At 34.2% G+C, this 23,436-nt stretch overlaps 3 protein-coding genes and 1 non-coding gene across 10 annotated transcripts in view; 3 read left to right on the plus strand and 1 right to left on the minus strand.

Moving 5' to 3' along the window:
- LOC123678146 (arf-GAP domain and FG repeat-containing protein 1) overlaps positions 1 to 14,755 on the plus strand; it is a 71,084-nt gene extending 56,329 nt beyond the window's left edge. For 3 of the 6 annotated variants that reach the window (XM_045614988.1, XM_045614992.1, XM_045614993.1), the window contains exons 3-6: positions 10,420 to 10,524; positions 13,121 to 13,363; positions 13,551 to 13,819; positions 14,137 to 14,755. In XM_045614988.1, the coding sequence (XP_045470944.1) occupies positions 10,420 to 10,524; positions 13,121 to 13,363; positions 13,551 to 13,819; positions 14,137 to 14,178 (659 nt within the window). In that variant the 3' untranslated portion in view covers positions 14,179 to 14,755. The remainder of the gene's footprint in view (positions 1 to 10,419; positions 10,525 to 13,120; positions 13,364 to 13,550; positions 13,820 to 14,136) is intronic. The other 3 variants (XM_045614991.1, XM_045614994.1, XM_045614990.1) reach the window with 2 other exon arrangements.
- On the minus strand, positions 14,573 to 18,801 carry LOC123678144 (conserved oligomeric Golgi complex subunit 4). Of its 2 annotated transcripts, none has more exons than XM_045614985.1 (10): positions 18,641 to 18,801; positions 18,393 to 18,590; positions 17,839 to 18,316; positions 17,464 to 17,780; positions 17,143 to 17,390; positions 16,769 to 16,988; positions 16,451 to 16,717; positions 15,347 to 15,532; positions 15,062 to 15,282; positions 14,573 to 15,005 (listed from the first exon to the last, which is right to left on the minus strand). In XM_045614985.1, the coding sequence occupies exons 1-10, from the start codon at positions 18,716 to 18,718 to the stop codon at positions 14,963 to 14,965; spliced, it is 2,256 nt and encodes a 751-aa protein (XP_045470941.1). In that variant the 5' UTR covers positions 18,719 to 18,801; the 3' UTR covers positions 14,573 to 14,962. The 2 variants fall into 2 exon arrangements, with proteins under 2 accessions (XP_045470941.1, XP_045470942.1); XM_045614986.1 differs by having other exon boundaries at positions 18,393 to 18,586; positions 18,641 to 18,791.
- Positions 18,802 to 19,023: 222 nt separating this feature from the next.
- LOC123678142 (probable ATP-dependent RNA helicase DDX23) lies at positions 19,024 to 22,453 on the plus strand. Its single transcript, XM_045614984.1, has 9 exons — positions 19,024 to 19,525; positions 19,579 to 19,730; positions 19,792 to 20,011; positions 20,068 to 20,329; positions 20,392 to 20,730; positions 20,863 to 21,048; positions 21,112 to 21,311; positions 21,513 to 21,876; positions 22,152 to 22,453. Exons 1-9 carry the CDS (start codon positions 19,106 to 19,108, stop codon positions 22,367 to 22,369), a joined length of 2,361 nt encoding a protein of 786 aa, XP_045470940.1. The 5' UTR covers positions 19,024 to 19,105; the 3' UTR covers positions 22,370 to 22,453.
- A 624-nt stretch (positions 22,454 to 23,077) lies between these two features.
- Positions 23,078 to 23,286, plus strand: LOC123679381. The gene has a single exon (XR_006747394.1). It is a non-coding gene; the product is annotated as a small nucleolar RNA U3 (small nucleolar RNA).
- The last annotated feature ends 150 nt before the right edge of the window (positions 23,287 to 23,436 follow it).

The raw sequence follows: 23,436 nt of genomic DNA on the forward strand, positions 1-23,436 counted from the left end.
TCCAACAAAATTCCCGCCTCAAATTTTCCGCGAAAAATTTTGATTTTATGATTTGTGCCAAATATGGCACAACCCGCTATTTGTGCCAAATATGGCACAAATATGGTTAAGGGAACCAAAACCTTCTAAAACATGAACAAGCCACAGAGATAATTACATTTTCTTTTTCTCTTCAAATCCAATTGTGACTGCAATGGGAAACTTGGTCGGCTACGTTTCTCAAGTGTCACGCAAAATCTTGTTAAAATTTCTGCAAGAACAAGTATGAATTATATTGTTTAAGGTTGATAGCTACAAGATTTTTTCCCTTTCTAGAGAAAGGGAAAAAAGAGAGGTAGATCTCTCGGCAGTCCCCCCACTCTTGTGTTTCACATAGTTGCCAAAAAGGGATAGTTTTGCCTTTATCGAAAACTGTTCCGAATATGGTACAAGTAAACAAATGAATCTCTAGAAAAGAAAGAAGAAGTTGGAAGGTATTTCTTTACGAGAATCGAAATAAGGAACATCTTCCGTATACTGAATATTTTTTGTTCCGCTAAAATCCTATTTTTCAAGGTTTTACGACCACCCAAACTTTGCGAATAATACGAAGTAACAGGTGTAAGCCGGCGGGCACATTAGAATTGCCCTAACTCATTAAATAAGCGTCAGATGACGGCAAAACTTTCTGAACGCCGAGAAGTCAGTGAACTGAATGTGCAACAAACAGCTTTTAGGCTATTGGACCATTCAACCAGAAAAAATGCTGAAAAGGGCATGTTCCGAATTTGGCACAATACGCGGATAAAATCGAAGAAGACCGTTCAATTTCATCCCGAATTTTTTCGTGATAACGTTGATACACACCGGTGTTCCTCTGGACATCTTGTCCCGCACCGTGGCTAGCTGTGGCCACAGCGACCTCCGCTTAGGTACAAGTGAACGAGAGAGCCGTTCTTACATATCCAGCCAGCGACCCGCTCAAGCCATGTTATTAGCGTGTTCCAATTTACCAGTCATTATTATGCAATATAGAACGTTTGTTGTACCTCCTCGTGCCGTCGCAGCGTCGGCTTGCTCGCCGGTTGAATAGGATCTTGAAATAGGATACGGTGTCAATGATACTGTTAATGGCCGAATAAAAGATGTTGCGGATGTTGCTGAACCTGCCGGTGGCGAGACTTACGCACTTGCAAGAAGTGTTGGGCACTGTTTTGCTTCCGAGTCTAGGAGTGGAAGCTTTGTGACGAGGGTGTTAGCCTTTTTTCCTTTGTGGGAGGTCGGGTAAACATAAAAAAATACTTGAAACGTATATACACAACAAGAAACATTTTAAAACAACAACAAACTTTTACCCCTTGGAGAACATTTAATAAATTTGTGATCGTAATAAACAGAAAAAAACATAAATATAACATGCCTACAAACTAATGACTCAAAAACAATTGTTATGAAAGGAAAAAATACTAAGGATTTTGAATACGAAAAGTAATTCAAATGATTATGTAATGAATAACATTTAACAACCTTGTTATTCTTTCGATGCACTGAGAAAGGGAATTTGAGATCCCTTACAAGAAGAAAGGCATTTTTCATTATATTACATAGGGGTACAACGTTGCTTCCGCCGTTTTTTTTTTCCGGAATTCGAGGCTTTATTGTGAATAAACTGGTTATACATTTATGATTCAAAGTTTTGTCCATCGCTGGCCACTACTTTCTCTCATCTTTCGGGCAGCGTAGAAATCCCGCGTTGAATAAACTGGTCATCTTTTGAAGCGATCCACGAATCGATCCAATTTTTTACTTCATAAGACCGGAAGTGCTGGCCAGCCAGGCCGTGTCCCATTTATCGAAACAAGTAATAGTCCCAGAGAGCAACGTCTGGAGAATAGGGCGGATGTGGTAGGTCTTCCCATGTCAACGTTTCCAAGTTTGTATTGACCACTTTCGCAACATGAGGTCGAGCATTGTCGGTTTTAACAAATCATAATACACAACGCCGAGTTGGCCGCACCAAATACTGAGCATGACCTTGGAACCGTGAATATTGGGTTTGGCCGTCGACTTGGAAGCATGACCGGGATATCCCCATGATTTTATGCGCTTGGGATTATCGTAATGAACCCATTTTTCGTCTCCAGTCACAATGCGATGCAGAAATCCTTTACGTCTTTGCCTTGCAATCAGCTGTTCACTAGCAAACAAACGCCGTTCAACATCTCTCGGCTTCAATGCATACGGCACCCAATTATTTGTTTCTGAATCATTCCCATGACTTTCAGGCGTTTTTGAATGCGTTTTTGCGTCACTCCTAATGATCCTGCAAATTCTTGTTGCGTTTGATACGAGTCTTGATCAAGTAATGTCTCCAATTCTGCATCTTGAAAACCTTCTCTCTTCTCTTAGGTATTTGAGAGCATTCGATGAGCCTCAGCCGAAGATTTCTTCATATTAAAGTAGAAATTAAAACCTCCCGTAGACACAATTCGATTAATATTTCGATGGCGTTATGTTGACAAATACCTGAGCTTATTGTATGACATCTACGATCTATTTATTTCGACTACCACTTACCGCTGCAGCCATCTATTGCAAAACGGCGGAAGCAAAGTTGTACACCTAATATATTTTTCAAAATTCGAAATATTAATCATATTAATATATGTAATTTGTTATATCAGTTTCATTTTATGAAGGATCAGCAGCATTAACAGACAATTCTGTGAAGAATATTCTGATTTATTGGCATCCTCATTAGCTTTTCAACGTTAATTTCCTATTGTGTTTTGGTGCGAATTTCTCTACAATGAAATATGCTAGTCTTAGAAAAGTTTGATCAGAATTATTTGGATGATTCGCGTTTGTAATGACGCAATATAGATTGTTTAGACAGCTATTAATATAACCAAAGTGCATAATCACTATAACAAATATGAATGGGACTATCGTTTTCACGCAACCAATGCATTCTTCAATTTGGCTATAGTTCGAATAGTTTGTGTAGTTGCCAATTGTAACTTTTGCCCTGCCTCAAAATACTCATAACGTCATGATCAGATGCACTTGAAATAAATACGAACTTTGTTCGAATTTCATTGTTGCATGTGTCGTCAATTCTTTGAGGTTTTTTTTATGTTGCCATTATTGATTAATTAATGCATAAATTGTTTTCCTCCAATTCAGTTTCTAAAAAGTTATTATGGAGTGTTGTTTATTTGGACGATGTAATTTCATTTCCAAGAAATTTTTGAAGGCTCTTACATTTTTTTCCAAGAGCCGTTTCAAATGTGGGAGAGGGAGATAACCGTGACTCATCATGTGAATAGATAAGTTGAATAATCAGTTATTGTAACAAGAAGAGAGTGTTTATATCGGATTCTGCTATATCTTGTGCGCCTTATCGATTTGCTTGATGGTGGAAAAAACACAGGCCGAAAAACATTTGGGTCCAAGCGATTATTTAACTGTTTAATTGGTTAACTGGTTAATTTTTAGGTGAAGAAACCGAAGCAACCCTCAGATTCAGTCTATCAGATCTATTTTCTGAGATATGTTGCATTTTGTATATTTCACGTTATAACTATTACTATTGCCTGTTAAAAAATTGGATTTAAGTATTCATCACAAAATTTACATGCATCAGCCTCTTTCAACTTGAAAATTTCCTTTTTTTCGTTAGTACGCTGTAAGCTCTAACAGTAGTCGGTCATCATTTAGATATCCCATCGCCCTTGATATCGACCTTCCATAGCTTTAATGTCCTAATGGAATATTTCCTCCTAATATTTATAAAACCAAGTTTTCTGGAAAGTGATCTAATTGTAGTGAAGGTTTTCTCGGGGCTTGTTTTCTTTTTCATCTCGTCACTAGGAGGGCCCGCTGATGGTATGTAGTTGGTCGAAGAGGACAAGGCTTCCTGATTGGTTCTATACATATACAGGGTGTCCCTAGATTGAAGGTACAAAAAGAGATGCCTTCTATAATTTTCAAAAAAAAAAGTTCTATAAACTTGGGCCCGCAAAAGCTTTCGTTCCTAGATACAAGGCGTTTCTTGTAGAGATCTAGTCCTACTTTTTGTGGTGATCATACTATTTTTCTAACCTTTATTAATCACAGCTTACTGACTGGATCTCGATAATGAATTTGATTTTCCTGAGAATTACTAGAGAATTATTTGAAATTTTGTTTCTCAGAATCGGTAGCAGAAACGACAAAACACCAACAAACTAAAAAGTGTAATACTGGACCAAAACTTTTTTTTACAAGAGTCCACCAAAAAAAATTTTCTGGTGGAAAGAAGCGGGCACCCTGGAGATTTCAAAATTAGCATATCACTTTAAATTGGATAAATATGCTAAACTTAGGTTGAAAGGATGATGAAAACACTTAAAAAAACAAACTGTAACACTCTGTACCTCGAAAGAAAGCGTGATTTTGATTTCAAAAATACGATTTTATATGAAACTGAAAAAATGCCTGAGAGGAATAACAAAGGCTCCTTCAAAGACAAGTCATGCACCCCCAATTCGAAAGCGTTAAAATATACAGGGTGCACCACTATCGACTCGACGCTCTGTTACAGTGAGGCGCTGAATTTTTCGAATTTTTACTATCTATACCATATGAGAAATATGTACCATTTGGAGTACGCCCTTTGAATAAATCATCAATGAATTGTTACATTACGAACACCTAGTAGAGTTCTCAATGATTATCAAAAAGTACTTACTCATCTCCGTTCTTCTAGTATTCACTTTCAAAATCTGAATCAAATAAATTCATGCATTTCGAAGTTATTAGGTTCTTCAATTTATGAATAGTCAGAATCTCAAAAACGGTAATTTTTAAGCAGTATTTGAGAATGTAGTTCTAATGGAGCCTAATGCTTCTGTGTCGAAAAAAAAATCGAAAATTTCAGCGCTCAATCGTAATAAGGCTTCGCGTCAACGGTGGAACACCCTGTATATGTTACTCATTTAATCTAAAAATATTTAGTAATAAGTGGTTGTTCTACAGAGACCTCAGCTACCACAAACAATTTTTTTTCTGGCAAATAACAAAACATCAATTTAATAGCAGTCATAAGGGGGAGCATAGAGGACATTTTGCCGGGGCGCCAAATAGTAGGGGCGCAAAGTCAGTTAATAAAACAAGTAATACTTTTTGACTCAAAAATGATTTCTTATCGGAAATACCACTCTTTGTATTAATATAAAAAAATTGCCAAGCGCCATATTTATTGGAATCGATTAGGCGCTTGCTCTCAACTGAATATGAATTTAAGATCAGGCTCCTTCAAAGAAAATTAAGATAAATTAGGCAAAGCAGGGCGGCGAATTCTTTTTTGGCCGGGGCGCCAATATGTCTGGCGAAGGCCCTGAGGAAATTTTATTTTGTCGGGGCGCCAAAATGTCTAGCGGCGACTATGATCCAAGAAATATATCTTTTTCGTTTGTACCTCAGAGGAAAGAAAAGATAGAGGTGCCCTTAGAAGTAAATAGCGTTGTATTGTAATCAATTGCAACAGCATGATGATAAAGTGAGATAGGACAACAACAAACCTGCAAAATTGACAACTAGAGGGGCGGTAAACATTTCAGTGGCGTAGTCAATGGTTCTCTTACTGCCTCTTATTAAGTTTTCGGTGCTGAAATGTTTGGAACAAACATATGCATATTTCGGCAAATTGTTCATTTGCAATATTAATACGTGGCACAATATTTTGCTAAATTCTCTATTTGAAGGAAACCTACAAATGTTAGCATTGAATTAAGTTTTCGATATCTCACAAATACTACGCCATAGACGAGATATATTCTACGCCTATGGACTCAAAACGTGAACTAACCTATGATAGGTTAGGTTTTCATTTCCGATGTTTTACACACTATACATGTTTTTCGAGTATTTACCATCATTAAAATTAACAATATGTAACTTAAAATTCACAAACTTGTATGAAATAACGCCGATTACAAACGTGAAATTAAAATGAACAGTTAACCCTTAACGCACCTCTAGTTGACACGTGCAATAACAACAACAGAACCGTTTTGCCAAATCCTCAGAATATTCGCAAAACATCTATGCCACAGAACGGAGAAAAGATTACTTCTTCCTCAGAATGGCAACGCAGTACATTATAAGTGTTTGTAAACAAAAATGTTATAGCGATGTCAACAAATGCCATAAGGCACCTCTATCTTTTCTTTCCTCTGAGGTTTGTACCTTCAATTCAGTAACACCCTGTAAAGCACTAGAAATCTCTAAACTTCAAAGAATTCCCTATCAAAATACACCGAGAAATTTTCGTACCGATCGGAGTCGATATTACATCGTCAATAACGTGTCGTCAACAATGGTACTTCCAAGAACGTTGAAAAAACTCGCCTATCAACCTCTCTGTTCCCGAGATGAGCCAAGTTCCAATAAATCCATTCTCCAACGTAAAATCCGTTTTTATCCCGATCTCGACCTTCGTATCTTTATTGCAGCCGAGAAGCTGTTCTCAAATAATAAACAATAATATCTAAAATGTTCGATATCTCTTCGAAACGAATTTATTCGTTTGCCCCGCGAGAAGCGCCAATTTATAAAATGATTTGCTAGTTCGAGTTGTGAAGGTCAGCCGCGAAGTGTGTTTGTTTTCGGTCGGAATCGAAACAATAATTTCCACGAAACAGATAATGCAAATTAGTCATTGGATAACAGGGATTGTAAAATTTTTCGGAGAGATCGTAAATTATTGTAATTGCTTGTGGTACAATGCGTTTTTGCGGCTACACGTGAATTGATGATTGTCTAATGTTTGTTCGATGTTTTTGTTTATTGGCCAACTGGTTTATTCGAATGTTTGAAAATTCGTAAATTTGAAACTATTGAAGTTATGACTTTGTAGCGAAAAATGCAATATTTCATTATTCATTTCTCTATCATCCATACCTCGCCTCTGGATCTCGGAAACAAAGCTTCTCAGGAAATGTGTTTAAAGGAATATTTTTTCATGAAAAGAGTTGTTCTATCCGACGCCAAAATTATTGCACTAAAATCTGAACCAGCCTGTATAGGGTTTGCTGTCGTCTTTGAATTTTTCTTAAATTCCTCTCAGTATTGCCATTATAACAATTTTTAATTGTATCATTCCTGTTGGAAACCCCTTCATGTATCCAAAGTCAGAAACAGAGATGAAAATAAATAAAAATCTTGATTTATCCATAGAATTCACAAAAAAAAAATCATATTCATTCAACCACCTAAGGATAACCTTGTGTATGGTTGAAGCAGGTTCAACTGACATAATATTCATATTTACAGCAACAGAAATGAAATCCCATCAGTTAAATAATAACAATATTATGTAACGATTTGAAAAATTCTCTTTCCAACATCACTTTGAGAGAAGATGGTACACGTAGGTGTGTTTGAAATGTCTATAACTATCTGCATTTCTTCCTAACACGTAGATATTACATGTGAGAACCCCTCACTAGACAACGAATTTGAGACACCCGGTACGAACAATTTAAAAAATCAATTTTCTTCAATTCTGTGGCAATCCATTCATTCCGAAATACCTTGTAAAACAAAATCGTGCGGGAATATCTCAGTATCACACAGGTTTCCATGATTATTTTTAATTTTCATTTGTTGACAATCTCCCGTCACGTATGTATCTATTTTATCTTTCAGATTTTTGATACCGAAAAGAGTTCTGCCAACCAACATTTTTCCATTTAAAAATCACTTAACGATATTTATAGAAATATTACATTAATTTCAATGAAAATTCAGTTGACAATCTCCTGTCACGTATGTATCTATTATCTTTCCGATTTGTTATACCGAAAAGAGTTCTGCCAACCAACATTTTTCCATGTAAAAATCACTAAACGATAGATATTTATGGAAATATTACATTATTTCAATGAAAATTCAGTGAATTAGGGAAACGAATATAAAATGCTCGTACAGAAGGCCCAATCTAGCAAAAAAAATAGTTGAACATATTATAACTAAAAACTTTCTACCAAGTAAATAGATACAATAGCGAAAGAAGAAAAATCCTTTGTGGTGAATTTGCAGCGTTGTTCTCGCAATGAATAATTTATGTTGCACTTTTTTTTGCATCACTTCGAGTGAACTGAATATTTGCCCACCATTCAGGAAAAGCCCAATTCCAATTCGTGGGAAATCCAACTTGTAATAATAAGGAAATCATTGATTGTCTGTCAAGACAGCGCGGCATTCAAGAATCCATTCCTGGATGTACATAAGGTCGATACTGTTGCAACGTTTACATATTTGTTTACACTGTTTCCCAATTGCCCAGTTTATACTCCAATATAAGTCGTATGTTTGCATTCGAAGAACGAAGTATACAGTTGTCTGGTTACAATGAAGCTCCTTATTTGGCAGTCCTGAGGATGGGTTCGACCTATTTTCGAAACCATCAAACAGAAGGTATCCTCGTATGAACAATGAATTGTATATATTGTCATCAGTGACGGCAGTAGTGTTACACCCAGAAGTGGTAGTTTCTTCTTCAACTCGCAGAAATAAAATTATTTGTGGCTGCAAATCTTTTTCTGCGGCAGGCTAAATCTTATTTTATCGGAATTAGATGAGAAATAATCTATGAACTTCAGATAATTAAAATATTCGGTGGCCACCAAGGTCTCCGGATTTAACATAGTTACATTTTTTCCTCTGGTCACATTTAAAGAACATCATTTATCAATTTTAAATTGTTGAAAAAATCTAACGGTGTTAAATCCTGTGATATGGAATCTATCGGTAGATTTTGGTAGTTTCAGAAATATCTTTCCAAACCAGGATTTTTAACAACGCCAGTATCTTCAGCTCCTGTTGAAAGACAATTTTCTATAGCTGTTCTTACAGTTACAAAAACCCGCAATAGGTTAGGCGACAAATCTACTCATGTGTCTTAGATTCTGGATGGAAGATTATGAATACTTGATTTGACTTGAGATTGAAAAACTATTTGACTTGAGCTTGACTTGAAATCAAGTCAAGCTCAAGCCAAGTAGCTTGAAAATCAAGCCAAGCCGTGAATCTCTAGTTTCACTGTTTGGTGCGGTTTTTAGGCTGGTGGTGTGTTTGTTACTTATTCGAAAATGATGCTGGTGCATCTGTTTAGGTGAATGGATTGCGCTACCGAGCTGTGATCAATATTTTTTTAACGAAATTGGAAGTCATCGCTACGTGCCACATAAGCATCAAAACAACCGCAATTTTCCACTTTGCAATGAAAAAAATATCCATTTATTTATCTTCTATAAAATTTTTTTTTTAAATAAAATAAAATTTCTTATTGTAAAACCCTTAGGCCCAGTTTCACCAAACAGCACTTGATCCCAGATTGATTAAACTCCGCTTGTTACTAAAGCAGGCTTAACAGTGTTTTCTGTTTCACCATGCATCAACCCGTCCGAAGATGATCGCGATTAACCAAATCGCGTTTAAATAGTCAAACCATTTGGCAACGTTGTGAACAAAAAGTAATATAGTGTTCTGTATCGTATTAGCAGTGATGACCACCATTGGCGCTAGGTGTCAGGTGTCATTCATTCATAACTCATAACATTTCAAAACATTTGTCATCTTGTAAACAAAAAACAAAGTTAATTTTTGCCGAAAATGTCGAGTGATGTGCTTCGAAATGTCGGAAACTTGCAGAAGTTAAAAAGAAATTATCCCATTTCACAAAACCACATATTCTGGAAAAAAAACTATATAAGTAATTTTATTAACTTATTTATTTTTATTAACAAGTTTAACTGCTTCTTAAATAATATTTCAATCAAACATATCAATAAATTATTCTTTGCAATAAATTTCATAAAACACAAAAACAAAGTTTACGTGTATTTTAAATGGGAAATATTGAGCCTATACATATAGTCATATTTTGATAAAATTGACCCAAAAATTAGAAATTTCCGGAAAAATAATTACATAGACAAGAGTTCCATACTGAAAAATAATTATTAATCTCAACTTGAAAGGTTGTAATCCTCCAAAAATGGCCGATTAGTGCTAAATCGCGATTGGTTGATTAAATGGCGCTTTGGAATGTGGTGAAACGCTACATTACATTAATCGTGATCTAAGGCCTCACTTAAGAGCCAAGTCAAGATTAAAGCATTTGGTGAAACTGGGCCTTAATAACTGGCCGCGCAAAATATTTGCTGCTTGAATACTCACACACATGCCTGTATTGATAAACGTAAATGTAAACATAGCGAAGAAAGGTCTCCTGGAAAGGACATAACGCTCTCTCCTTACGTGACGCGTTGAGGAACTCCGTTTTAGAATCGCCCTGAAGGAACTGCTGCTTCTGGTCGCAACACTCGTAATGTCACTGAGCTGAGGCAGACACGTCAAGCTAATTCCTAAATGTACACATGTTCGTTTCAGCAAATACAGAGTTCAGCATCTTCGATTTGGACTTTACCAGCTGCGGTCCAGTTTTAAACCAAGTGCCTCTTTTTCCTAAATGTAATGTGAATAAAAACAGATGGAGTAAGTGGTGCATTGGCATAACAGTAAATGAGAGTTGGGAATGTTTTCTTTTTTTTATGGCTCTATATCGATGCACCCATTCCAGTTGTTATATTTGTTTTTCTTTTTTCGTTTATGTAGTCTGTAATTAACCTAATTGGTTTGGAGGAATTGTTTCAGAGAGTGTATCGAATTATGCAATGCGTCAACAATTTGAATCGATCGAATTTTAATGTTTGCCATAAAGTGCAAGTAATCTCCAAATAATTAACTGTATACGACTACTTAAATTGATTGTTGATTGATCGATATTTAGTGCCTATGACACTTAACTGAAATATTTGGTGAAAATTCCGGAATTACCTGGATATTTTCATTCACCTGTCACCATGGAGTAATAAACATAGGTATAGGAAGTAAACGCAATTTTTACATGTCCCCAACATGGTTAGATTACGTTGTCGGAGTGTGATATTTTTTCAAATCCACAATTCCACTATATCGTTATAAATGTTTATTATATTGAATGAAATATATTTATTTGAGGGATTTCCGATTAAATATGCAAATTTGAATATTTGGTATCCGATATTTTTCCAAATTGTCGAATTTATAATAAGCAGAATATTTATTATTTTCTGCTTCTACCAGCTGATTTCCAAGGTTTGACAACTTTTGCTCTCCTAGTGTCATCGGTTGTTTCACGTCTTTTGGCGCGTTTGAAGTTTGTTTTCTGAATTTCTTATATATTCAGGTATTTATATCAATAAATTTTGAGTTAATGTGAAACTTTAATTGACTATAGTACATAATAAGTACGTTCTTTGTGGAGAAACTCGCGAATTGAGTGAAATATTTTATCATTGATATGTTTTCATTTCCGCGCGCTTCATGTCAAATTTGATAGTCCATGTTAGGGACAAAATTTGCTTACTGAAAATGACATACCCTATGCTCCCTCTATCCATGTTTATTACTCTGAGTCTGTCGCTAATTGACCTACTCTCAGATCGGCGAATTAAACTGTTGAAATTGAAAGTATTACACTATTTGCGGTAGAAAAAATGTCATATGCATTTCGCTGCATGTGGAGAAAAACAAAATATGCTATTTTTTTCATTTTCACGATAGTCAGGTCATTAAACACTCTATTTAAAATAACATTGATTGTAATGAATTAAAATAATCTTCAGAGAATCAATATTGAAAACAGCTTGTTTGTTTATAATTTCAAGAGACGTAATTGGCACTACGTAGCGTAAAATTATATTTTGTCGACCTCTTCAAATTAAATTATTTTTTAATCTATGTTTTTTTAATATCACCGAATAATTTGAGAGAATTAAAAAAAATCTGTCAAATAGCCTAGTTTGAAATTGTTTATACAGAAATTATATTCTTCTTAATGCAAAATATGTAAATATTTATATCTGGTTGTGATTGTGGAAGATTATACTTCAGATAAAAAAAAATATTTGGAAATCCAATGACGCAATTGCATTCGATTCGAGACATTCCTGAATGAAAATGAGCTAGTCCAACTTAACTTTCTCGCTGAAATTTGGCAATTTAATGCTTCCTTGTTTAATTTCTTTAATTTATGATTGGCATATAACAAATTCATTATTTTAGCTGGAATTTGAATCACGCCTTTTCACAAGCGCTTTGCGTTACGCTCCGGAACACCACATTACTCGGAATATTTTAATGAGCATTTGAATATTACACGCTACCGTATGAATTATTCCCATATGGTATTAAGCGATTGTGAGTAACAGGGCAAGAAAAACAGTTTCGTTATTATTTCCTTTAGCTGGAGCTGAATTGGATGAATAATTATTCAGAACGGGGTTCACATTGGGCACAAAGTAGTGTGCAGTGTACGATATCGAATAAAGCAACAAAAAAATTTTTTATCTTATTTTCTACGTATGGGCCAAAAGTAACCATCTAATATTGATACTAGCAGAGTTAGTTTGGGAAATTTGACTTTGGCAAGCTTCCAGACAAAATTGATCGAAGATCATTTGAGCAAGTAAAACAAAAAAGAATATCGGAAGTAGAAACTGGGAGATAAAAAAGAGGAAAGCACTGGATTCTGATGAAGCTACCAGCACGATTCTTGCCTCAAAATTCTAAAATTACATATATTGTGACGAAATGATAGAGCGCGATCTGGTCGGAGCTTAAGAAAAACTGAACATAATTTCCTAGACAAAAGAAGTGGAATTTTTAAGCTATCCTTCAGATATGTACATCTTCAATATATATCAATTCAAGCATTTTCTCCTAAAACTACAATCCTTTATGTTTTCTCCTCCTTTTCAAAGTTGAAGAGTAAAGCTATGTTGTTGTAATAATAAGGTTAGTCAGCCTTCGTAGACACATATTTGGTGATAATCGTTTACTCAGAACTAGTGACTAGAACTAGTAGATATAATATTCACCAATAGGCATCTGTATTTAGCCTATATCTATTATCAGATCAAATCACCTTTATTTTATGTTCCTCATCTTCAAAGAAGCTATCAATAAACTTACTAGAGCATAGTAACACCCGCTGTAGGCTATTCCGCATAATAAATATTCCTACATTTTCAAACAATTTTTTTTACAGGCTTGCCTCCAACCTCAACATTAAACCAAATGAATCAACATAGTCAGAATATATCAAACAATGTACCTTCCGAGGATAGATATGCAGCTCTGAAGGACTTGGATAACGCCCTCAAAACGCAGACTGCCTTAGACTGGAGCTCTAGTGGATCAAATGGATCTTTATACAGTTCGCCCACACCCACAGGATCAATGTACAGCAGTCCTTCACCGCAAAGTTCCTTGTTCGGCTCGCCTAATCAAAGTAAGAAACTTAATCTAATCATCTACATATAAGTTGTGATAACCCCGCCGATAAATATATTTCTGCACACTAGCGCCATCTACATAATCATGCAATAACATTTCTCTTAGGTAAATCATCCTGTATATGTAACCTTCTTCATTATTAATTTCTTTTAGCGTTTAACCTAACACTGTCTATATTTCAGGTCAATTCTTGAATGGTTTTGTAGCCCAACAAGAGATGAATGGAATATCCAACCCATTTGGAAATAATGGTTTCAGTTGGAACAATCCTAAAGTAAATGGTATGAATGGAGGCATGAATGGTACAAATGGTTTTCACCTGCAAAATAATTATCAGAATCCCTTCAGAGTGAGTGAAATGAACAATAAGATGAACGGATTTTCTCCAATGGTGCAGCCTAATGGATTTCAAATGGGTGGAGATATGTTATGGAATGCTAACCCGTTTAAGGTAAGGCTTTGTTAAATCAAAAACATTTTGGTTATCTCATAAATTCTTTTTAAATTTCTCAGTATTCATAAATGAACACTAATTTTGATGAAACAATTCAACAATTTCTAAACGTTAAAGGGTGTATCTTTCCATGGTTCATAACCTACTTGAACACAAATGACATTATGTCAAAACATAATACAGTGTTGCCATCATTATCTGAGTATGTTCTGATTCCCTTATTTCTAAAATGCCCAAATTTCTTTATTTTTTGTAGTTTTCTCCATAACCATCTATTATTAAATTGTATTGAATTGATTATATCTCTTTTTCAGGTTGGGGCCACTACGATGGGTTCAAATAACCCGTTCTTATGAGTTGTGAATAAAATTTGTATGGTAATCTCCTTCTACTTCATCAGTCTAGCTGTTCAACAACAAATGCTTCGAACCCAACTTTGCCATAATCAGCTAACACTGCAGTTTTTTAAAAGAAAACTATTTATTTATTTAAAGGCCTCTATGTAGCAAAAGGATATTATACCAAAAAATGCTTGTAATCTTTTATATATTTTTTAAATGAGTGTAAAATTAGTATTCATCTGAATATTAAATATTGTATGCAAAGTTATGAAATTCATCTCTGTTGCCTTTTTATAATGGGTGTAAAAAGGGTTATTTATTTATGTTTCATGTAACAGAAATTTTTTACACCCTTTATAATTTCATTGTATGTCGATTTAGATAAGGAACAAATCATGAACAACCAAGTAGGTAGTAACTTGTTTTGTATATTTTTGGAATCAGCCACTTTTAGGTTAATGTCATAAAAACTATTTTTAAATACTAAAGTTCATATTTGGTAAGTTTTAATTGCTAATGACATTGTTCTGTGATACAAAAAGGTGAAAATACAATTTTGTTGTACAGTAAAATTACAAAATTGTTACCTCTACAATGGTGTTTTTTTTTTTTTTTTTGTTGAACCATTAAACAAATCTCCGTCCTGCTGAAATTCATCAAAGGAACTTGCACATATTTCACATGTTCAAGTTTATGTTTAAAGATTTTGTAAATATTAAGGAATAAATATTTTAATTTACAAACTTGTTTAGCATATCTTTCCTAAAATAATTTCTTTAGAACTTAATGTTATGCCATTTTAAAGTTTTAATCGTTTTATATCATCTGCCTTGAAGTCAGTCCTAAAAAAAATGAATTTTATCAATATAAAAAGTGACCAAAGCAATTCTTCTCTCACCTTAGAAGCATGAACGATTTCAATTCCGAAGGTGTAAGTCTCCAAGTTAGAGCTCCATCGTGATTGCCCCAATATTCAGAAATCTCAGAAACCTGTTCCAAGTTGAGAACAGTTGCTATCTGAGTCAATCTTGCGAATTTATCTCGAACTGACCAAGACGTAGCTGCTGTTATGTAGCTAGCAAGCGATCTAACTTCTTTATCCAAAACCAAACCGCCTAACTAAACCAAAAAATCACACATCATGGCCAATATCTTCATTTAAATTACATAAAAACGATCTTACATTATTGAATGTAGATTTCAATATGACCTTCTCCAATCTCTGTGTAACTTCGGTAGTAAGGGCACTGACAAAAGCATCAAAATTTGACGAAGATAACTGTTCCTTGAATGAACTCAACAGGGATTCTAAATTCATAATCAGAGTCTGCACAAACGTTTCTCCAGCTTCGTATTGAGACAATTCTTCCTATAATTTTACAGCACTTGAAACAAGGAATATTCCTCATATTGATATTATTTCAGTTTGTCTTGCATTTTGATTCAATTCAAATATTGAATGTTCTTTCATAATCTGCTGCCAATTGATAAAAGGACATAATTTACCTTGTAGAACAGAATTGTGCGGAAATGTCTTGATTTACTTCAGATTTCATGGTTATATTTCATTATTTTGGTACTCAAAATTCTCCTGTCACGTCAAATTTGTGATACAGAAAACAGTTGTACCAACCAAAATTTTTCAGTGCAAAAATCAAACAACAATTTTGGGAATATAACTTTCATTTAGATAAATTCAATGAATTAGTGAAAATAATGTACAGGGTGTCCCAGGAGTAACTTTACATATTTTTACCAGAGCTAGAGTAGGACTAGGTGAGTACGAATTGACTGCAAAAAAATTATTTCTGCCTTTCCTAAGAAAGCTGAAGGGTTTGCATATTCATGGAAATAATGAAACCATCATCAGAACCAAATATATCGGCGGAATTAATTGAAACTTGGGATGTAATTGACATATACTGAGGTCGAGACATGTTAATTTTTTCAATATTCCAGGACCGGACTCATTTCTAATTTAAAGTATTCAGGTTAAAAATATCACTTTGTATTTTGAATTTTAAATCATTGTTCGTATTTTCAAAAAGTACATAAATTCAGCTTCAATACGCGGTATCACTCAAAGTTGTCACATCTATCATAATTTTTTGATGAATTTTTGAAATTGGAAGAATATCCTTGCCTTATGCATTTGTATTATAAATAACTATTCAAGCATGCATTTTTAACTTTTATATGGTTTTTCAACTCCTGACTTCACGTCAAGAGCGTTGCAAATATTTTTTTTCTGAAAACTCACATTTCAAAAATTATCATTGATCATTACCTCTGTGAATTGATGATTTATATTCAGAAAAGCATCTACCCATGGATTAACTCTTGGCTTTAAAACGCTAGAACGAAGTTGCTGTACTCCATACTCCAGAATATCTTTCAAATTAGAGGTGACTGAAGATAAGCCTGAAAGACAGCTTTCCAGTTTACCTTGTTCGTTGGAATTCATAGGAGGTAAAGCTTGTTCTATTTCCTTCAGAACACCATCGCACAATGCATCCACGTATTCTATGCAGCTATCAGCGTTATTGAGAGCTACCTAAAATTCTCAATATAAAAAATTTTCTTGTTTTTCGTACTTCATAATTACAATAAAAGCTATTCTAGATTGTTCCGTGTCCCCTGATTGTAATCTACCCTGTTGAATAGTCTGCAACACATTGTAGGCCTGAGTTAAATCTAAATATCCTGATGGATATCCTTGTTTGAGTTTTGTCCTCAAAACATCGCAAAAATCATTTTCCAAGACTCTACAAGCGGTGTTTATGAGTACACATATTCCATCCAAATTACCACTAGATATAGATCTCCTGAAAATTTTCTGTTCAATTCTTTTCATAACAAAAGCTTTGTTATTGGAATGAATAAACATTTTTTTGTATGTATAGGTTAGGTCATTAGAGATCAGTAAGTATATGCTTAAGACGTCATCTATAATTTATTATATGACCAATTCTATCTCACCTAATGCACTTCCTGACGATGAAAAATGTGTCGTCTACCATACTTGAAGTTTGTTGGGAAGAATCCATGAAATCCATTGCCACTGCTTTATTTATGGATTCTTCCATAAAATATTGCTCCAACCTCAAATAATGTGAAAGAAGTTCATGTTTCAATTGTGACAAATCACTGTTTTTAATAGTTTGATTGAAAATATTCACTGCTTCCCCTCTTTTCTCAGAATCAAGAATTCCAACATCTATATCAGCCTAAAGTAGAATAAAATCCATGAAATTATATTTATAATTAAAAAAAAATTAGTGTTATTAATGATGATCTTACCAAGACTTTTCTCTGAATAAATCTTATATAAAGTTCACTTCTATAATGCATAAGTGTGATTTCGCCTATCAGTATATCTAAGTCTTTAGGGTCAATTCGTTCCAATTTACTAAAACTTGAATTGGGGCCCATCTTGCTTGTCTCCGTTATGAGTTGCATTTTTTTATTTATTTGTCTGTATTTTAGCCATTCATTAAAAATTCTTTTGACCTGAATATCACATTCTTTTTGCAAAATATTTACAGCGTTGTATAATCTACCAGGCCCATAATATGTCTCAAGAAGAGGTTGATGAACATCAATAACCTTTGCTAATCCTTAAAATATATGACATTGTATTACATTATTTTTCTGCAGAATAAGAATGATCTATACCTTCAAATAATAATGTTAAGGTATCAGCAAAAATAACAGGATGTCTTTTATCAGACAATGGTGTTGTTATAGCAGTTTTCAAGTTCTTTTCTGCTGTGATTGAAACTTTTCCCCTTAAATATGTACAAAACTCAGTAATTCCAGTTTCATACATTCCTAGTAGAGGAAAAATTTTGAAAAATCTTTCAATTGACACCAAGTCTTCATTTCTCACAGCTTCATTGAATTTGTGTTCAACTAAAGCTCTTAATTGACTAGTAGCATCTTGAAGAGTGCGAACTGATTTCAGAGTATTGGAAACATTTTCGACATCGGTTGCAGTTTTTTTAAGAAGTGATTGATCCATAGATAAAAATCTATGCACATGTGCTGCACCTTTTTCATAATCTGAGTCCAGAATTGCTGCTTGAACACCTTGAGAACAAATTTCCAAATCTATAAGATCGCAAACTCTATTTTGACATTCATCTACACGATTCTGCAATAAAATTGGAAAAATTAGGTCCTCTGTTTGAAACAAAATATGTGAAAATGATATTTTCACAAAAACTTACTCTAGCTTCATCTAAGGAGCGTATTTTTCCACTTATTTTCTCAGAAGACTCTGATATATCTTTGATTGTTTCTACTAAATCCATTGCTTCATTCTTTATAATTTTCAGTGATGGAAGTAATTTTTTCAAATTTCTTATTTTCTCATCAACGAAAGGAGCTTGATTCATGATTATATTCATTTCTTCGTTTAATGCTACCTTCGAAATAAGTGAAGTTTAAAAGCATTTTTAAAGAATTCGAAACTCACCTCTTCGGTTCTCAGCTTATCTAATTGCGCACGAATATCTTCTTGCATTTCTTCGAACGATATATCTTTTTCTGGCATTTTTATATTAAAAAAATTTAATATAATATTATATTCCAGATATGTTCAAACTTATTAGTTTGACACATCAACAAACAACATAACCTTTATGGCGGATTAAATGAACTATTATAATATTCTAATGAACTACTATTTTCAATTCTGTGGAACTACTATTACTTTGATATTTCTGTAATAATTACTGATTATTTTACATTCAAAAAACATAAAGAACTATAATTTTCAGAGTTACTAGGTGGTAGCAGAATTCTGGAATATTTCAATCATTATTTCTATGATTTATACTCTTATTCTGTAATTGATTAATTAACCTGTAATTTGAATGTTTGTCATACGTAGTGTAAGAGTAAAAACAAAACGTAATTCTTAATTTAAAATTTCAAAAGAATGGGTGGTGATAAAAAAAGGAGATCCCGAAGTAAGGAAAGGCATGATATTAAAGATTGGGACAGAGATCGTATTAGAGAGAGGGAAAGGAAACGTTCGAGATCAAGAAGCAAAGATCGGAGTCATAAACGGCATCGTTCACGATCGAGAGATAAATATGAATCTTCTAATCGTTATGATAAACATGATACAAAATACGACAAGCATTCGAAAAGTGATAGAAACGATAGAGACAGAAAAGATGATAGAAAGAAAGATGAGAAAGACCCCAAATCACGCCAAAAATCCCCAACTCCTGTTGATGAGGATTCTAAAAATACTTTAAAAAAGGAACAAACTGCTACAAATGCGAAAAAAGAACCTTTATCACTTGAAGAGCTATTGGCCAAAAAAAAAGCTGAAGAAGCTGCAAAAAGTAAGGTAAGTGAGGGCAAATACGTGTGAATAATTGCTCTAATCGTTTCTTATTGTAGCCTGTGTTCTTAACTAAAGAACAAAGAGCAGCAGAGGCAATTAAGAGACGAGAAGAGGAGATTGCTCAAAAGAGAAAACAACAAGAAGATGAAAAGAAATTAATTCAGAATATTCAAACCTGTAGAATAGAAGAACAGAGAAAAGAAGAGAGGTGAGGAATTAACAATCTTGTAGAAGAGTTTATATATGAATTTGTTTTCCTTTCACAACAGAGAATTCAGAAGACCTCGAGATAGGGAATTGAAGGAAGAGGAAAAACAAAAGGATAAAGATAAGGAACGAGAACAGGATGCTATTAAGGAGAGATATTTAGGTTTAGTAAAAAAGAAAAGACGAGTGAGAAGGCTAAATGACAGAAAATTTGTCTTTGATTGGGATGCTGGGGAAGATACATCAACAGATTATAACAACATATATAAAGAACGCCACCAGGTAATATGTTCAACATTAAGTCAATATTAATTTCTAAGTAGAGTGGCTGTTTTTAGGTTCAATTTTTCGGTAGAGGTAACTTGGCAGGAATAGACATAAAAGCCCAGAAACGGGATCAAAGTAAATTCTATGGAGAGCTCCTGGAGAAAAGAAGAACAGAAGCAGAGAAAGCTCAAGAAAAAGTCAGGCTCAAGAAGGTTAAGAGGAAGGAAGAAAAGCAATTGTGGGATGATCGACACTGGTCTGAAAAAGAAAATACAGAAATGACGGAAAGAGATTGGAGAATTTTTAGAGAAGACTACAACATTACAATTAAAGGTAAAGTTTATAACACTATTTATGTTCTTTCATGGCAATGACTCAATTGTTTTGAATTTCAGGTGGAAAGATTCCAGAACCTATAAGAAATTGGAAAGAATCTGGTATTCAAAAAGAACTGCTAGAAATTATTGATAAGGTCGGTTACAAAGATCCCACTCCTATCCAAAGACAGGCAATACCCATAGGTATGCAAAATCGTGACATTATCGGTGTTGCTGAAACAGGTTCCGGAAAAACTCTAGCATTCCTTATACCATTGCTATCTTGGATACAGTCTCTTCCGAAGATTGAGAGGAATGAAGATGCCGATCAAGGACCATACGCTATCATTATGGCGCCAACTCGTGAATTGGCTCAACAGATAGAAGAGGAAACTGTTAAGTTCGGTCAACCTTTAGGTTAGTATTACTATAAATTTTTAGTAAATAATGGCCAAGATAAAGATTTTTGAGATTTCCATTATTCTTTTCGAAAGGTTTGTGATAACAATCCATATTGCGAAATATGCAACGGTGTTCTTTTTGTTACAGGAATCAGAACTGTGGTAGTTGTAGGAGGTCTTAGTAGGGAAGAACAAGGTTTCAGACTGAGAATGGGTTGCGAAATCGTAATCGCAACACCTGGTCGATTGATTGACGTGTTGGAGAATCGTTACTTGGTGTTGAACCAGTGTACCTATATAGTTCTGGATGAAGCCGATAGAATGATAGATTTAGGTAAGAACAAGTTAATTTGATCGATTTAATACACAAACTGGAATATTTTCATTTTGTCCAAAGGTTTTGAACCCGATGTACAGAAAATTCTGGAACACATGCCTGTAACTAACCTGAAACCAGATACGGAAGAGGCTGAAGATAGTCAAGTACTCCTAGCAAATTATAACAGTAAGAAGAAGTACAGGCAAACTGTGATGTTTACAGCTACTATGCCCCCTGCGGTAGAAAGATTGGCCAGAACGTACTTAAGGAGACCAGCTGTAAGTAAAAGAAAATTTTATGTTTTTAACTAGTGGAGTGAAATTCCACAAATCGAATATTATAAAAAAAATTAAGAGCAAAACATTGTGTTAAGTGTTAAGCTTTTTTCTGCAGTAATGAAGGAAGTTTAGTATTTTCAAAAGATCAATAACTGGTACTCTCTTGACCATATTAATATTTGAAGTGATTTTGTTTTACAGGTTGTTTATATTGGTTCTATTGGTAAGCCTGTCGAGAGAGTGGAACAAATCGTTCATATTATGGGAGAAAATGACAAAAGACGTAAACTCATCGAGTACTTGTCTAAGGGTGTTGATCCACCTATTATTATATTCGTCAACCAAAAGAAGGGGGCAGATGTTTTGGCTAAAGGCCTCGAGAAATTGGGTTATAACGCTTGTACGCTCCACGGTGGTAAAGGTCAGGAACAGAGAGAATACGCCTTGGCCAGTCTTAAATCGGGATCCAAAGATATTTTGGTTGCTACCGATGTGGCCGGAAGAGGTATCGATATCAAAGATGTATCGATGGTCATCAATTACGACATGGCAAAAACAATTGAAGGTAAGAAAAAAATTTAACTATTTGTGAAAATTCTCATAAATTACACCTTTTTCAACGATAAATAATAATGAGTTTATTACTTGCATCAAAATCATCTTCAGAAAGTAAAACAGATGTTTTAATAATAACAGATAATGTTTTTGTATATACACATATATATATTCAAGTGACGTCATTGATGACGTCTTGGGTTAAATTCAGTTTTGACTTCACTATATTTTTAATTTGATATGATTTGAAAAATTAAGAAATGTGACTAATAAATTTATTTTCAGACTATACCCATCGTATTGGAAGAACTGGTAGAGCTGGAAAAGCTGGTATTGCTGTCAGTTTTTGTACCAATGATGATTCAGCTTTATTCTATGATCTTAAACAGATGCTCCTATCGTCTCCTGTTTCAAATTGCCCTCCAGAATTAATGAATCACTCTGAGTGCCAAATGAAGCCCAATCAACCTAAGAGGAGAAGAGATGAAATGATTTTTGCTTGATTTTGATGTTCGAATGCAGGAATTCTATATTTAAAAATTTTAGAATGTTTTCTTTGTATTTGGAATTAAAATTAGTTTCAATTATTTTCTCGTTTTTCTCTAGTTGATTGAAAATTAAGGGGTATTTGAATGCACACTCCTTAATAGTTATAAGTGCAGAAAGGATTAATATTCTTCCACAAGTTCGAAATTTGGAATGAACTAGTGTTAAAGTGAGCCTTCTTCACGAGGATTATACATAATTTTTGTTGATCTGAATTTTCATGAAATCAATGGAATATTTATGGAAATTTTGATGGGTGCTTCATTTAGGGTTGACACCACGTTTGCATTCACAACTTATTCCCCCAGATAGAAATTGACTTATATCGTTCTCGGAAAAGACTCGTACTAAAAGAGTATACGTCTTGTGTATTACATCATTTCATTCTTTTGAAATTAAACTAAAAGACCTATACAATGTGTTGTCTTTTTTTAGATTTGCACGTTAGCAGAGACATCTAGCGGCAAGCGAAGTTCATAACAACAAAGTAGGATTCTGTATCGTTCGAAACATAAAACTATTTATAGTGTTCTGTCAGTCGAAATAGAAAACTTCTATTTCACTGGAAGTTTGGAATGTGATCGTGTAGGTGACGCTAGTTACAATTTAATGCTAAATACTTCTCAACCTGTTGCTTTAAGTATAAAAATTTTCATCAAATTTTTAAGATCATACTTCACAGGATCATTTCTGTAGTATATCTTCACACATTCTCAACTCAAATTGAGAGTGGTTGCATCCTCGACGATGAGATGAAGTGTCGTTACCTGAGCGTGAGGCAGACTCGAGGGATTCCTTACGGAAATCCTTGTAGTCAACGATGATCGTTCACCTGGAGTTGTCTAGGTCACGGTTGCGACACAATCTGAGGGGTTGCATTTTTCATGTAATTAATATAAATATTTCTATTAGATTAACTCTATGTGATTTGAGTAAACATCCGAAAATCCATAAAAAAACCCTATGGACTTGTACGTGGGAACACAGGGAGAATAGACAATTTGAAGACTTATCCAATGTGTGA

This window comes from Harmonia axyridis, chromosome 4 (genome assembly GCF_914767665.1).
Source record: "Harmonia axyridis chromosome 4, icHarAxyr1.1, whole genome shotgun sequence".
Taxonomy (NCBI): domain Eukaryota; kingdom Metazoa; phylum Arthropoda; class Insecta; order Coleoptera; family Coccinellidae; genus Harmonia; species Harmonia axyridis.